General features: G+C 40.2%; 1 protein-coding gene across 1 annotated transcript in view; it reads left to right on the top strand.

Moving 5' to 3' along the window:
* The window catches only part of GALNT10 (polypeptide N-acetylgalactosaminyltransferase 10), a 75,814-nt gene that overhangs the window by 18,034 nt on the left and 39,748 nt on the right, over positions 1 to 18,032 (top strand). Inside the window, exons 2-3 of the mRNA XM_070739020.1 lie at positions 15,342 to 15,444; positions 17,476 to 17,614. Of these exons, the coding sequence (XP_070595121.1) occupies positions 15,342 to 15,444; positions 17,476 to 17,614 (242 nt within the window). The remainder of the gene's footprint in view (positions 1 to 15,341; positions 15,445 to 17,475; positions 17,615 to 18,032) is intronic.

Below are 18,032 nucleotides of genomic sequence, written 5' to 3'. Positions count from 1 at the left end.
AGGACACTACAACCGTCGTTACTACTTACCAGTTGCAAAGCATCTGAATTTTGATCATGTGACCATGGGGATGCTGCAATGGTCATATGTGTTAAAAATGGTCATAGGTCACTTTTTTCAGTCCATTGTAACTTCAAATGATCACTAAATTGAGCCACTCCAAGTCTCCAGAGAGGGGCGGCATACAAATCTAATAAATTAAATTAAATTAAATGACCATGCATTCAAATACCCATGAGAATTTAGCCTCATTGGGAACATAATTCAGGATAATTCTAACAGTCACATTTTCATTGAATTTCCTTTCTATTGTCTATATCCTACACTATCCGATGTCAGAGAGCTGTGTAATTTTTATGTGTCCTTTGGGCTTCTTGTTGAGGGAAACATTTGTTGAATATTTGCCATACATGTATAGTGTATCTATCTTCCCAAGCATTTCTGTTGTCAAATGACTATTCTTACTTCTGTTAGTTTCTCTTTTCAAAGACAAAATCCCCCGAACATCTTTAATATATTATGTGGTTGAAATAAAGAATTCCAAGGTTACTTATAGGAAGTTGCGTTGGGGGGAATTCTGTAAGAACCCTATAGCAAATTGATCCCATATTCTACAAGAAAATTACATGATTGTATCCACATAGTCATGAATTAAACTCTATTTGAAGACAACTTAAAAGTTATGCTGTACTTTGCCTTAAAATAATCTTTAGAATTACTACCGTGTACTTATATGTACTAAGGTACCTGTTGCAATTTTCATGTCAAGCCCTAAAGTAGGTTTGCATTATAGTTTGGTTGGTGGTTGAGGCTGGCAAGGCTTTAAAGTCACATAATAAGTGCAAAGTGAACTAAGAGAGAGATTTCTTGCATCTCAAATCTGCTTTTTAGATATTGTGTTATAATTATTTCAGTATATCAACTATATTGATGGGAATAATCAAAAGTGTAAATTCTTTGTGGAAGAAAAAACATGGATTTATTTGTTTTCTGAAAAGGTTACAAGTTTCAAAGAGAAAGGTTCAAGTGGAAACAGTTCAGGCAGGCACCTCCTTTCTCATCTACCGGTTTTTCTACCTCTGTATTCTTTATCTAATATCTCCTGAAAGGTTTAGTGCCCCTTGTTAAAAAGGGGAAAAAAATGAATCTATTTTTGTATTCCCTGTACAACATCCTATCTTGATAATTCCACCCCTTTTCAATGCACTTGTTTCTGTGCATGTGCACACTTCAGAAACTAATTGAGCCTTTCTTCAAACTTCTGGGTCGAGTGCTTTAATGCACCCCCTGCTGTTTTCAGAGTTTCTTTTGCTGTCTCCCTGGCAGATTCACCCAGCTTGAATCATCCGTTAGTAAGAAACCTTGTTTTCTTAATAAGAGGTTGCTTTGTAAAATAAAAATAAAAATAGGAGAAATCTTTGAAGGAAATTATAAACTGCATTTTTAATTTCCTTTATTACGCGCTTTTGATTCACCATTTTAAAGCTTATTCTTGGTATTATTTGAGACAGACATGCCTTAATATTTTCTTGAAACCTGCTAATTATCAATTATGTGTCTTCATGGAACTTTGCCTCCTGGACTCCAGTAATTTGAACAAAGCCTACAAATAGCAGCATCTCTTCCAATATCTACTTGTTTTGGCATTGATGCCAGTTTCTCTTGCTTTTCTGATTTGCTCCTTTTCCTTATTCCCCTTGGGACAACAAAGCTTTCTGTGAAGAGAAGAAAAGAAAATGCTTATTCCTTAGCAACATCTACCAATAACATTGGGCAATACAGGATGATCAACCTTGATTTATTCCAGTGAGTGATTGCAGTTCAGCTGACAGTTGCATAGAGAGGACCATTTGTGTCTGTTTGTATAAATGAATAAAAACATTGGGGTAAATATTCATTTTGTATAAAAATTAAGAGTGTTATGTCTCGGTGTCCTCAGATCATATCTAAATGCATGAAAGTAGATCAAGAAAGAACTAGGTAATAAATATTAAACTGAAATAAAATCTGATTTTTATTTTTATTTAATTTCAAGTTTAACCAGCTTAAATCTGTTTAAAACAGAATGCCAGAGCTTTCTAATAGGGATCATTTCAGCGGTCGAAAATGGCTCAGTGTTTTAGGTTGGAGCATTTTTAAGATTTCTGCCTTAACTAAATTAAGTCAATATAATATAGTTAATACAGTATATCACACATGTTGTGAGCCGCCCCGAGTCTTCGGAGAGGGGCGGCATACAAATCTAAGTAATAAATAAATAAATAAATAAATAAATATGGGTGATATTAATAAATAGATCAATAGAGATAAGGATATATAGATATTATAATTCCATCTGTCCGTCCATTACCCTGGGGGAAGAATCACTGCCCCCCTCAGAGAAGGTTCATAACTTGGGTGTCCTCCTCGATCCACAGCTCACATTAGAGAAACATCTTTCAACTGTGGCGAGGGGGGCGTTCGCCCAGGTTCGCCTTGTGCACCAGCTGCGATCCTACTTGGACTGGGAGTCACTGCTCCCAGTCACTCATGCCCTCATCACCTTGAGGCTCGACTACTGTAACGCTCTCTACATGGGGCTACCTTTGAAAAATGTTCGGAAACTTCAGATCGTGCAGAATGCAGCTGCGAGAGCAATCATGGACTTTCCCAAATATGCCCATGTTACACCAACACTCCGCAGTCTGCATTGGTTGCCGATCAGTTTCCGATCACAATTCAAAGTGTTGGTTATGACCTATAAAGCCCTTCATGGCACCGGAGCAGATTATCTCAGGGACCGCCTTCTGCTGCATGAATCCCAGCGACCAGTTAGGTCCCACAGAGTGGATCTTCTCCAGGTCCCGTCAACTAAACAATGTCGCTTGGCGGGACCCAGGGGAAGAGCCTTCTCTGTGGCGGCCCCGGCCCTCTGGAATCAACTCCCCCCAGAGATTAGAATTGCCCCCACCCTCCTTGCCTTTCGTAAGCTACTTAAAACCCACCTCTGCCGTCAGGCATGGGGGAATTGAGATCCTCTTTCCCCCTAGGCCTTTACAATTCTATGCATGGTATGTATGCATGTATGTCTGGTTTTTATATTAATGGGTTTTAAATCATTTTTAGTATTAGATTACTATTTTACACTGTTTTATTGTTGCTGTTAGCGGCGGCATACAAATCAAATCAAATAAATAAATAAATAAATAAATAAATATTGTACTTCTATGTTGCATACTCAAAAAATGTGGATTTATATTTACCTAGCTATACTGTTGAATGGATAATTCAATAGCTGTAATAAAAACATCCAGTGTTGAGAGGAAGAAAGTGGGTCAAGACCAGAAGCCACCTATATAGGATTCTTCCTTCCATACAGGGCCATTGCTGCTGCTGTAGTCATACTATAAATTCATTTTTAAATAATAGTTATTACATTATAAACAATTATTTACAATGTTCGTATATTGCTAGGGGGCTTGTTGTCCTAAAAGTTGGACTACAGGAATAATCCCATTTGATTTAGTGGGCTTTTACCAAACATATTTTTTACATATACAGTAAATGAACAATATCATACAAAATAGCCATCTTTATTTTTTTGTATTATCCATCTTCTATTACCATAAACCTCTTGTGTCTTTTTGATTGACTGTAATCTTAATTTGGGCAAAATGGTGCATTATAGTGCAGCAATCTTTGAACCAAGGTGTCTCAAATACACTAACTTACAGTGTAGAATGCTTTTAAAATTCAGAACCCATGACCTCAATCCAGTGGTATTGAAATTTGACAAAGTTGTGGCTACTTCAATAATGCTACACAGTATTGCCACAGTCACTATGTTCCCAGGGTCAGCTGCATATGATTTCTGACACTCCCTGCCAGCTTCCTACAAGGAAATCAGTGAGGAAGAGAACAGGAAGTTGGAAACCACTCCGATTCCTGCTGCTCTTTTGCCTACCCATAATAATTCTGTTTCTTTGTTTTGGCAAGGAAATATCTCTGAAACGATGACCTAATAGGACACAAGTTGTCACACTTGTGGAATGTTATAATCTTAACATTTAGAGGTGCTCAGATTTTCGATATACTGTATGGAGTATGAAATTGTTTATAAGATAATACTCCAAAATAAATTGATGTTAACTACTATACCAAAGTGTTTTTAAGTAAGTAGTTAATTTTGATATTGCTGCATACTTCTATAAGTTACTTTTTTTTCTATGGATGGAATTGTTCTTGCTTACTGATCAGAAGCATTGAATATTATAGTAGTTGTTCTATATATAAAAACAACTCAGTATATTTTATAGGAATATAAGGTTTTGTAATAATTTAGTAAAAGCATGATGTGTTAAAAAGAAAAATCCACATTTCAAATCTGTTTTTGTTGTATAATAAATCATTTTCCAGAATTGTTGTGGCTTGCCACCAAATGGGAAAGAATCATCCAATCTGGCTACAATATTGTATTTCCAGTATTTTAAGAAAATGAATTGTCTATTTTAGCAATCAATAACACACAATCAGCAGAATAGAATAGAATTCTTTATTGGCCAAGTGTGATTGAACATCTTATACTAATTTTTTATGATGGTGAAATTGATAATTTTCTTCTATTGATGTTCCCATTATAGCATATTAGTAGTGTATTCATTTTCTGTATTATGCAGTACTTCGTTTATTCACATTTCAAATCCTCCCTCAACAACCCTAAAGATAAATCCCAATAGATTACCTGAGTTTTCTGTGATTATTTTTTTAATTCAGTAAAATCTCTTAATATTCTACTTTGCTTTTGTAATTCATTTAGGAACATATAACTGATCAGTAGATATTGAAACCAATGATGAGGCTCTGAATATTCTGAAGAGAATTTCAAAGAACTTCAGTTTTGTTTTATTAATAAGTAAATCATGCAATCTGTATGAATTATTATCCCTGCACTGGTAAAATTGCTTTGAATGTTCCCCTTCATAAAGTTAGTTATTTCATATTGAAGCAAGAGATGGACTCTTATCTGATTCCTTTTAGAAATTCAAAAATGTGGCTGATTTTTCATTTGTTTCTCTATCTCTAATAACCACTTTCCTCCTAAATTATTTTTTTCACACTTTCTGAAGCTGCATCACATTTAATTCTTTAAATGTGATAAATAGCATTATCTGCTATTAAAACTGCTTTAAAAGTAGGATGTACATCAAATAATGAAAAAGTTATACTTCTTGATTTAACCAGAATTTTGCAAACAAGGGACCCTATCTATATTAATTTTGAAATCAATAAAAACTCTTAAGAATCTCAAATAACTAAGTACATTCTTGCTCTGTGTGGGGATTTCATATTATTTAAAATAATTATACTTTAATATTGATATTACAGTGGATATCAGCGTTCTTTGAAAGATAATTACCAGAAGAGCAACAGTGTTGGAGAGTGCACCAGCTGTAGGGCTTCATATTCAATCCTATGAAAGACATTCCAAACATTAGAATTCTGAAGTTCTAAGTCAATTCAACAAGATGCCCAAGTAGCTGAAATCTGTATGAGTACTGGCCTTTATTATTAATAAAAATCTGATATAATTGCTCTGAGAACCAATTAAGTATCTGATTCCCAAGGATGTACAATCAGTTAACTGAGAGGGGCTTTGGGAGAAGAGAGAAAGAGAGAAACATTAGGGCGGTAGGCCCGCTGGTGCACTTATGCATGCCCCTTACTGACTTCTTAGGAATTGGGTGAGGTCAACAGTGGATAGTCTAAGGGTAAAGTTTTGCGGGTTAGGGGATGATACTACAGAGTCAGGTAATGAGTTCCATGCATTAATTACTTGGTTACTAAAGTCGTATTTCATGCAGTTGAGTTTGGAGCAGTATACTTTAAGTTTGTATCTGTTGTGTCCTCGTGTGTTGTGGTTGAAGCTGAAGTAGTTGACAGGAGGGACGTTGTAACAGATGATTTTCTGGGCTATGCTTAGGTCATGTTTAAGGCAAAGTAGTTCTAAGCTTTCTAAACCTAGGATTGTAAGTCTAGTTGCATAGGGTATTCTGTTGCGAGTGGAGGAATGGAGAGCTCTTCTAGTAAAGTATCTCTGGACATTCTTTAAAGTGTTTATGTCCAAAATGTGATGTGGGTCCAAACAGATGAGCTGTATTCAAGTATTGGTCTGGCAAAAGTTTTGTATGCTCTGGTTATTCATGAGATTACCGGAGCAGAAGCTAGGTAGGATTAAGTTAACAACTCTTGAAGCCTTTTTGACGATGTTGTTGCAGTGGGCTTTGGCAATTAGGTCATTTGATATGAGCATTCCAAGGTCTTTTATGAAGTGAGGTTTGTCTGCAAGGTCTGGTTTCTTCAGCTTGTATTTGGTGTTCTGGTTCTTTTTGCCAATGTATAGGGCAGAACATTTTTTGGCTGAGATTTGGAGTTGCCAGATGTTTGACCGTTCAGACACAAAGCCAAGGTCTTTTTGGAGAGTAGCTGTGTTATTGGTGGTGTGGAAAAGTTTTACATCGTTGGTGAAGAGACAATAATAAAATAGTACACAGAGTACACAAAATAAAATAATACACAAAATGAAATAGAACACAAGGAAGAAATAGTTGGAGTAAGAAAGAATCCATCCAATACAGAGGAGTAGAAGTTTGGGGGTGGAGGGAATCCAGAAAGGAGGAAAAAGCAAATCTTGTGTGAGTTTAGATAGCCTGTGGGAAATCAGGATGGTTTGGGTACAGATAAACCTGCCAAACAGCAAATCTGGGGAAGGTAGTGCACATATATTTCTGGGGTGTGATTGACATTCAGAGGAAATCTCTGGGCACATCAGGTTCCTTTTGTGAAACAACAAAGTATTTCTTAACTGAAGGCCATAGAAAACAAGTAGTATGTTTTTTAATAATGAGGTACATCTATCACTGTTTATATTAAATAAAAGCATTCAAATAATCATACCTTATTAATAACAGTGAAGCATGTTTTAGTAAAATAATTGTTATACAATAGTTAAGACATTGATTCTAAATTTTAATGGAATTCTGTGTTTGCACATTGGAACATTTCTGATTCATGCCTGGACTAAGATTTGTTTATAAAAGTTTAAATCAAATGTTGCACTGTATTTAGTCTTGACTATAGTGATGACAAAGTAGCAAAATCAGGCTGAAGGAACAACATTAAAAGTAACTCCTTGAAATTACATGGAAAATACTTTCAGATTTTGAAAATTATTTTGCCTTGTTAGGAAATCAATTAAAAAAACATCATCTGGAATAAAAAGTTAATCTTTATTTCAAACATAAATTGGTACACATCCAATTAGCCCATGTCTTTTTTTCTATTTCATCCTTAGTATTTATAATAGTAAACAAGACAATGTGTGCTAACATCTAAGGTTTACATTTAACAAAAATATGCCATCCTTACACCTACATTCATAAATATAACTTCCAGGGTATTTTTTAAAGGAAAGGGTTAGAGGCAACAAATATTAAATAAGTGTGTTTTTCCCTCTTAGGATTGTTAGAGCTTTGATACGCTACATACTTGCAGGATCTTGGTTCAAAGACAATAGTAGTAATTCAGAAATCTTTATTTCTGCAAAAAGAAAAAAGAAAGAAATTGGATTTTATATATAAGTCAAGATGTTCCACTTTTGTATAAGGTCAACATGTTCTTAATTAAATAACTGTTAAAGGGAAACATTTGGATTTCCCCCCCCTCTAATTTGATATCTTCCACACCTATATAATTTGTCTGCTTTCAAAGACTTAGGAGTTATAAATTTATTAAATTATTATGGATGGGCACATAGCCAATTGTTTGGCATTTTTGTCTATATTGTTTGGTTGCTATTTTCAAATGGATTTTGCATTCATCTCTCTCACAGCCTTCTATGTAATCAAAGCATCGTAGGAGTAGTAGGGAATGGAGATGGGCATTCTAGGCATGGAGCAGTTGTATTATAATTCTCCTATTTTAAATGTCTCATACTTCCTTCTTTCTTTTGAGAAGAAGAAATATCACAGGCTGTAAATGTGTTTCTCCACTTGCACTGCTTCGGAGAGTCCAACATGGGTTAATCTTCAGCCAAGCTGGAAGGGACTGAGTTAAAAATTAGCATAATTTACTGGTCCAACCCCCATGCTGCCCTTCCCGGGTCAGTCTAAAAAACTCAGTCATAGTGTAGGGACACATGAGTTTTTCCTCCTAGGACTCTTAGAGTCTAGGGGTAGTTTTACTTGGTTTTTACTTTATTTGGTTTTAATTGATTTAAATGATTTTAATTGTGTACTTAGCTGTTTTAATTATACAATGTGCTTAATGTATTTTTCTCCTTTCTGTTTCCTATTCAGAATCATGGAGCAGCTCACCTTGAGGTGATAGGGCCCCTGCTCTGTGGAGCATTGCCCTAGATTGTCTTTCCCAGGTTGGAGCCTCTTCCCTGCGTGGGTACAGCTCCCAAAACTGGTGTTACCGGAGATGGAGGTCCCTGGCCTGCGCGGCCATACCATCCTTGGAGCGGTTTCCTTGGTCTCAGCAAGGAGATTCGAATCTCCCGCCGAAAACCGCCATCAGTAGAGGTCCCCGGCCTGCGTGGCCATACCTCAGGGCAAGGCGTTTTTATATCAAGTTGGGCCAGGGCGAGCAGGAATTTGAAATTCCCGCCCAGAAACGCCGCCCGGGATCGGAATGAATCCGAGGATTCCCTTTTGCCGCCTGAGACGGCTACGGGACGAAACGGCCATTAGAAAATGGCGCGGCACACAGGGGGCCGCCATTTTGGAACAGCCGATTTCCGGCTTGAGGCCTAGAGAGGCAGGAAAGAGACCGGATTTCCTGTTTATACAGGAAAAGGACAGCGGTGGCCATTTTTTGCTCGGTAATACTTGTATAACAACAGAAAAAGTTCTTTGCTTTACCCTTGCGCTGCGGAGGCTTCGAATTAATTCCCCAATGGCTGATCTTCCACAGCAGGGGACAACAGAGCCCTCATCAGCAAAAGCCAAGGAGAAGACTCACTCCTCAAAGGCAAAGTCAAAAACCTCTCAATCAGCATCTGGACTAAGAGAGGCCGAGCGTCGAATTAAGGCATTGGAGGAGCAGCTTGAGGCTCAGAAGCAATGCAACACTGCAGTCTCTTCAGTGCCAGGTCAGAGCGGGGGCTTAATAACCGGGACCCCCCCAAGGCTCCCAGAGGGAAGTGGCTTGGCTACAGACAGGGACTGGTCTCCAGATAGGTTCGGGGGCCCATCTCAGGTGGCTGAACCCATAAGGCCTGAAGTTGCCAGACCACCCTCTGTTTCCCCTGCATGGCACATGGCACCTCAACCATTGCCTTCTGCCACATTCACCCCAACAGCTGCGGGGCTCAGATCATCTCCAGATACCTGGCAACGCCTACCTCCAGCCCTGCAGGATATGATCGCTTCAGCATATTCGCATGGCATAGCAGCAGGGGTGCAACAATACACGAGTGCACCACCTCCCTCTCCGCAACCTCCTCCTCCTTCTCTGCAGAGGAATATTTGGGCAGCACCAGCCCCCCCGTCACCTGCGCATGATTCATTTCTTGAAGACCCTGCGTTCAGAGGACACGGATCAGAGCCAGATGATGGTCTGTCTGAGGATGAAGGGGCACCCCCAGAACCACCAGTGTATACAGGCCTTTTTAGGCCCGCTATTTTTCGTGTACTGCTCAATAAGGCAAAGTTGACTGTGGCTTTGGGTACCCCTGAAAAGTCCACAGATCCAGCCTCAGCCCCTCCTCCGGCTTCGAGAGTGCTCACAGAGATCCAAAGGGATGCTGACCTGATACCAGCCCCTAAAATTTTTCTGGACAACGTGCAGAGGCCTTGGCAATACCCAGCAGCTGCTCTGGGTCCAACAGCTTCTGAGCGTAAGTTTTACGCATTTGAGCCGGAATTGGAAAAGTTACTTGAATTTCCATCAGTTGATGCTCCAATTGCAGCTCTAGTATCTAATGCATTAGTCCCTTCCGACGTGGCAGACGGCCTAAAACCGGAAGACCGGAGGGCTGAGGGAATAAATAAGAAAGCTCACCAGATGTCGGCATGGGCCCTCAAAGCAGCTTCGGCGGCCTCATTTTTTAACAGAGCTTCGGTCCTTTGGCTCCAGGAAATGCTTTCGAAGCTGGGACCTGAAGAGGGTCGATTAAGACAGGACCTTAATAAGTTGCTGGCTGCTGCGGAATTTTCAGCGGATGCCACTCTGTCCGCATCTCGTTTCTCCTCACGAGCTCTAGCAGCAAACCAATCATCCCGACGACTACTCTGGCTCCGGACTTGGCAGGCTGACGCCAAATCCAAAGGTCGTTTAGCCTCAGCCCCATTTGATGGGTCAAAGTTATTTGGAGAATCTCTTGACAAGGTCCTGGTGGAGGACAAGGACAAGAAGAAAGTCATGCCTAGATCTTACAGAAGGCAAGAAAGGCGCACTGCCCCGTATTTTAGGCGCCAGCCCTTTCGAGCTGAATCTTCCTCCACTGCACCCCAGGCTGGAAGATCATATTCACAGGGGTCCTACTCCCAACTGTCCTACAGAGGGGACAGGGGTAATTTTGGAGATCGGAACAGGCAGTTCCAGCAATCAAGGAGGTCCTATCGTGGTTCCAACAGAGGAGGCTTTAGAAGGAACAAATGACTTTACCACCATAGTTCCCATAGGGGGGCGGCTGCAGCACTTCACCGCCTCCTGGGCATCTATGTCCACCGACACTTGGGCCATAAACACTATAACTCAGGGACTCACTCTGGAGTTTGCCCTGAACCCTCCAAGCAGATTTCTGGAGTGTCCGGTACTTTCCAACAATCACAAGCGCAACCTCCTCTACCAAGAAATACATCACCTATTTCAAATCAAGGCCATCGAGAAGGTTCCACCACACCAGGAAAAGCAGGGGTACTATTCCATAGTGTTTATAGTACCCAAGGCTTCAGGGGGTTGCCGCCTCATCCTCAACCTGAAGCAGTTGAACCTGTATATAAAATACCGCAGGTTCAAGATGCACTCTCTAAGGACTATACTAGCTGCTATACGTCAAGGGGACTGGCTGACGTCAATAGACCTCAAAGAGGCATACCTCCATGTCCCAGTGCATCCAGATTCCAGGAAATACCTCCGGTTTTGTTTCGAAAACCACCATTTTCAGTACAAGGCCATGCCCTTTGGCCTATCATCAGCTCCCAGGACTTTTACAAAGTTATTGGACATTCTCACCGCAGAGCTAAGGACACGTCCTCTACGACTGATGGCGTATCTGGACGATATCATCATTCTGTCCAGCAGCCGCAGTCGGGCTCAACGCGACCTATCAGAGACTATAGCGACCTTGGCGGAGGCGGGGTTCTCTATCAATTACCTGAAGAGTCATCTCATACCAACCAGGTATCTACCGCACCTAGGTACCAACATAGACACCATGGAGGGCAAGGTCTTCCTATCGTCAGACCGCCAGGTCAAGGTCAGGGCGTTGATCACAGAATTACAACGCAGCCGTGCAGTAACACTGGCTTTTCTGTCCCAACTGTTGGGAGTTCTCATATCCTGCATAGACATTGTTCCCTGGGCCAGGCTACATGCCAGACCACTCCAGTGGTTCCTCATCCCGTTTCAACAGAACCGGACCAGCCACTCTTCCAGATTGGTGTCAATTCCACCAGAGGTACGCAGATCGCTCCCATGGTGGAGGTCGTCAGCGTTGCAGCAGGGGTCACCGTTCCTACTACAACAGGAGGTGACGATAACTACAGACGCGAGTCTCTCAGGTTGGGGAGCTCATTCCGAGGTAGGAATGGCCCAAGGATTATGGAGCCCAGAGGACCTCACATGTCCCAACATCAATTACTTGGAACTCAGAGCGGTCCACCTGGCCCTACGACACTTTACAGATCTGGTGAGAGGCCAAAATGTACTGATCCTTACAGACAATGTGGCGACCAGGGCACACATCAACCATCAGGGCGGCACGAAATCAGGCCGCCTGATGAGAGAATCTCAATCCCTGTTCAGGTGGGCAGAGCAACATCTCGCATCTCTACGAGCAGAGCACATATCCGGCACCTCCAACATACAGGCGGATTGGCTCAGTCGGACCACTATCGACCCGACAGAGTGGAGCCTGAGCTCAGATCTCTTTCGGGACATTGTGCGCAGATTTGGGACTCCGGAGGTGGACCTATTCGCCACCTGCCACAACACTCACTTACCAAGGTTCTTCTCAAGGTTCCCATCACCAGGAGCGGAACAGATCAATGCTCTAACCTGCCCGTGGCCAAGGGGTCTGCTGTATGCATTTCCCCCCATCTGCCTAATACCGAGGGTAGTACACAAACTATTACAGGAGCAAGCAGAAGTTCTCCTGGTGGCTCCTCACTGGCCCAGACGCCCTTGGTTTGCGGACCTCATGGACCTTTCAACTTCTCCCCCTTGGCGCATTCCACATCACAAGGTGGTCCTGATGCAAGGGTCGATTTGCCACCCAGACCCCCAGTGGTGGAGTCTTGCCGTGTGGCACTTGAGGGGGAGAGGTTAAGGAAGGAACGGATACCAGATAAGGTGATATCCACCATGCAGGCAGCACGCCGTCCTTCCACAACACGAATTTACCAAGCTACCTGGAAGGCTTACTGCTCCTTCTGCAGGGCTCGTGATCAAGACCCTCAGTCACCATCGGTGATTCAGATTCTGGAGTTTTTACAAGCAGGTCTGGATAAAGGATTGGCTCCGAATACACTTCGCAGACAAACGGCAGCTATTGCCACAATACTCAAGATGGACTTTGCTACCCCAATCTCCCAGCACCCATGGATCCGGGATTTCATTAGGGGAGCAGCGAACATCAGACCTCCTACTGTACACCGTTTCCCCACATGGGACTTGCCACTGGTGTTACAGGCCCTCACGGAACCTCCCTTTGAACCCTTGAGGGAGATACCGCTGCGTCTGTTATCACTAAAGACGGCTTTCCTCACAGCAATCACATCGGCAAGGAGAGTCTCCGAGCTCTCAGCATTATCTGTACGAGCGGACTTATGCATCTTCCACACCAACAGAGTGGTACTCCGACCAGACCCTGCTTTCTTACCTAAGGTGAACACAGTTTTTCACAGATCTCAAGACATTGTGCTACCAGACTTTTGTGCCCAAGGGTCTCACCCACTGGAACTAAGATGGCATAAGTTGGATGTTAGACGGGCCATCAAACTTTATATTAGACGGACTAATACCTTTAGAAAAACGGAGGCCCTATTTGTCTCCTACTTTCCAGCATCTATGGGGAGTAAGGTCTCGCCCAAGACAATTAGTTGCTGGATTCGTTCCTGTATTATCACGGCATACAAATCACGGTCTGCACCAATACCAAGAGGCATCACGGCACATTCAACAAGGAGCGCAGCCACTTCAGCGGCATGGACGACGCAGGCCCCGATTGACGATATTTGCCGGGCGGCAACGTGGGCCACGCCTAATACATTCATTAAACATTACAGATTGGACACTTTCGCTTCTGCTGAAGCAGCCTTTGGACGCAGAGTACTGCAGAGAGTTTGCACCGATACTGCGCCCCTGGTCCAGCCTTTCCCCCCCTAATATGTTGAGCTTGGGTATATCCCATGTTGGACTCTCCGAAGCAGTGCAAGTGGAGAAGAACCGTTGCACTTACCTGAACGGTCTTCTCGCTGCACTGCGAGGAGAGTCCAAACCCACCCGGCTGTTTAGGCCCAGGGTCTCAGAGTTGTCATAGTTTGAGTTATTTCAAGTTAGTTGATTAATAAAGTTCTTTGGTTTACTATCACTATGACTTCGTTTTATTATAAGACTGACCCGGGAAGGGCAGCATGGGGGTTGGACCAGTAAATTATGCTAATTTTTAACTCAGTCCCTTCCAGCTTGGCTGAAGATTAACCCATGTTGGACTCTCCTCGCAGTGCAGCGAGAAGACCGTTCAGGTAAGTGCAACGGTTCTTCTGCTGCATTTTTATGACTATTATTTATGGCAACGATAGCAGAAATGGTTTGGGATGCAGCATGGACTATAAGATGAATTGACCCTTCTATGATATGGTTTAGATCATTTCCCCAAGCAGATGGCAAGAATTTCAGTAAGTCTGCAAAATCTTTATATAGAAATAGAATACCAAAGGTTACAGATTTTTAGAGATCATGCTTTCTCCAGGAAACCAAGAGTTATTACTATAATCTTCCCTGCTCTCTGGGAATGGCCTATGTTAACCTTAAAAGGATATCCATCTCTACATTAAAGAAACAGGAGAAAGAAAGCTCTGAAGATTTTACAAGCAAGTAGAATTTTAGGATTTCAAAAATTGTTTGTCTCATAATGTGCTCAAAGATTCACATTAAGACAATAATTTTACAATATTCAGTGGTACCTCTACTTAAGAATGCCTCTACTTAACAACTTTTCTGGATAACAACCAGGTGTTCAAGATTTGTTTGCTTTTTCTTAAGAACCATTTTCTACTTAAGAATCTGAGCCTTGAAAAATTGAGAGTGGTACAAAGACCCGGGCCAGTTTCCTGCCATTCCCCCTTTTATCCTGGCCATCTCGGGCTTTTCTGGGCTGCCAGAGGAGCCTTTCGGTGGCGCTTAAGGAGGCTTTGGCAGTTCAGAGCAAACAAAGAATTTTTCTTTCTCTGGGCGCTTGGAGAGGGAATCTCAGAGTCCCTCTTTTTTTTTTAAAGCCTTAACGTTCTGGATTTTTAAAATTCCCCTCACCTCACCTTCTTCCCTCCGCAGCGACTGTCCTCCTCCTCTTCCTCCTCCTCCTCCCTCCCAAATTCCGAGCTTTTATTTCTTTTCTAATGGTTTTGCATGCATTATTTGCTTTTACATTGATTCCTATGGGAAAAATTGCTTCTACTTACAAAGATTTCTACTTAAGAACCCGGTCACAGAACAAATTCACTGTAGTCTCCAAGCTTTTGATTTTTTACAAATCCTCATCAACTAAGATAGTACTCCAAGTAAATAGTAATATTACTGATCCATGTAGTGCCTAGTGTTAAATTGCTTTTTAAAATTGCCTAAAAAAGAATACCTTTTATTAGAAATCAAGAATATCCTTATAGTGTAGCTACAGAGGCTGGTATATGAAATGATATCTTCATTAATGGTACCTAGTGACTTAATAGTCTGAAACTTGAAACTCAGCAGATAATTACTTTTTATTCTGGAGTTCTTATATGAAATATCAAATAAAATATTATGAATATTAAAATTTCATAAAACATAAAATATAACTTAGAAATGTGGCTTATCAGATATTCAGTATTGATTTTGTGTGTGTTTACAAATGTATAACAGCAATCATATTTTTAAAGGGCTTCCATGCAAGACAAAGGAATGAAGCTTACCTTGGTAACCGACAAAGAAAAAAAGATTGGCATGACAGAGAGGCTATAAAGAATGATTTTCAGAGAACAGGTCTGTATAACTCACTCAGTCTTAATCCATGAATGCAAAATAATACTAAACACAGCATACTAGTGGATGTGTTAATGTAACCCAAAAGAAATTACCATTGTTACACTTTTTTAAAAATCAGCAAGTCATCAGCAAGTTAGTAGCCCAGAATAGAAATTGAACAAATCTTCCCTCAATTCGTAATGCCTTATGTCACTGACCACAGACAAAACCACCATAGAGCCTTGTTTGTTCCAGAAGACAGAAAAATGCCAAACCAAGATTCTCATTGTTTCCAAGTTTTGGAAATAACAGCAAAAAGCATGGCATAGGTCCCTTGGAAGCCATTTTTGTTTCTAATTTTGTTAGTGCCATCCCATGTCTAACTAGTTGAATGGAAACGCAGGCACAGTGGACAGGATAGCAGGAAAAGAAAAATTTAAATCATACTTGCCAGTGCTGACATAAGGAAAGAGTGTTTCTTGGAAGGCTAAAGTGCCCAATACTCCACTGTATAAGCCTTAGCACTATACATAATATTTGAAAGGAAGAGAGGAAATAATAAACATTGTTAAACAAAACAGTGAATTGGATAAGCAGATATTTCAAAACTTTGTAATAAACCAATATATGCCTCTTGTATCTCCATGTTTCAACAAATAAAAACTGTGGAAATGCATCAGCTATGCCAGTATTAAATTCTAATAGTAACAATTCTAGATTTGACTCCAGTACTGGAAAAGAGATGGGTGATAAGGACAAAAACATGAGTTTATAGCAATAGCATTTAGACTTATATACCACTTCACAGTGCTCTACAGCCCTCTCTAAGTGGTTTACAGAATCAGCACATTGTCCCCAACAATCTGGGTTCTCATTTTACCGACCTTGGAAGGATGGAAGGATGAGTCAACCTTGAGCCTACTGATTCGATTTGCCAAGCTGTTGGCAGCCAGTGATCAGCAGAAGTAGCTTGTACTGTACTCTAACCACTGTCCCACCGAGGCTCTTAAAAGGCCTAAAATAATTGAAATATTAAAACATTAAAACTACATTAAGATTTTAAATACTAAACTGAACTAAACTGTTATCAGGAGCAGAGTAAATTTTTGTTTTTTTCTGCTATTGTACATAAAAAGAGATGTGAAGTAGGAGAATACAAATACAAGTAATGGAGTATTTGTACAGAGGAACAGAGGGGACAAAAATAAGAATGAAGCTACAGTAGCCATGACAAAAGCACTATTTTAGTGTAAGTATAAAGCAATCATATCCAATGTAGTTGTGTAGGTTTTAATAAAAAATATATTTAGTGGTAAAGAAAAAAAAGTTGGCTGGTGCATTAAACAACATAGAGTAAAAAGAGGTTTTTTTAAAAAAAATTATCAATTGGTCTCCCTTATGTGCTATAGCAGGGAAACAAAGAATGAATGATGTTTCAATATTATAATAAAAATAAAAAAATATGATTATTTGTATGTCAAGATAGAGAGGAGAAAGGGAATTTCATGAAATGGCAAATGGTGTCTTAAATATCTGACTTACTCTCCAGGTGAAGGATGGGGTGGTACATCCATCTGAATAGGATTGCATTTGGTATGTTTGTGGGATGTCTTTTTGTCAAGCTGTAGCTATTTTTTGAATTGATTTATTACCACCCAGAATCACTGAGTTGAGCAGCCTTATAAATTTAAATTACAAATTATAAGCCATGTTGATTCATCAGGAAAGAAATCTAATAAATCTATTGTGACCTTTTTCCAAAGGAGAAAATTACCTAGATGTCTCTTTTTAGCGTTATCCAATATTCATAAACTGTATAATCTGCTTCTTAACTAGGGAGTTTAACAATTTGGGGCGTATTATTAAGAAATCTCAGGTGCAGTCCTAAAATATAGCATAACAAATATTGCTTGGAGCTGTGACGAATGAGAAGGCTGATAAAAGGGCTTCTTGAATTTTGAACGTGGATGAAATTATTTCTCTATTAAATCTCTGCAGTTCAGATGTGGAATGTTTTAAGTTTACTCCTTGCTTTGCTTATCTCTGCAGGAAATGGAGAACAAGGAAAACCATATTCTATGACCGATGCTGAGCAAGTGGACCAGGCATACAGGGAAAATGGTTTTAATATTTTTGTGAGTGATAAAATTTCTTTAAACCGTTCTCTACCAGATATACGACATCCAAAGTAAGTATAGAATTTTCTTATGGTTGAAATTATGAGTTTTCTTATTTCTATAATTTATTTTCCTGCATTTCCCCTTAAATTCTATTCCAGCTAACACATTTTTTGGTGTCAAAGTGAGTTTCAGCCAAGTTATTAAATATGATATCTTATAGCATGACAACTACGGTTATGCAATTTTTTTAAAAAATTGAAAAGTTTCATGTTTGAAATACATTTGTATTTTAAACACTATTTTAAGTGTAAAACAAACATATTTTATATACATATATTTTAGTTGAAACTAAATTTGTAGTGAGTATGCGGTGTTTCAGACATGAAAAAATTTGCACATTGCTGTTGGTGGGTAAAATTCAATAACACAAGATATTGTGTAATATACACCAATTTCTATGTTATCAATTACTCTTTATGAATTGAA

Source organism: Erythrolamprus reginae, chromosome 2, assembly GCF_031021105.1.
Source record: "Erythrolamprus reginae isolate rEryReg1 chromosome 2, rEryReg1.hap1, whole genome shotgun sequence".
Classification (NCBI taxonomy): Eukaryota; Metazoa; Chordata; class Lepidosauria; order Squamata; family Dipsadidae; genus Erythrolamprus; species Erythrolamprus reginae.
Note: the sequence above shows the minus strand (reverse complement) of the source record. Positions and strands in the feature narration are given on the sequence as shown.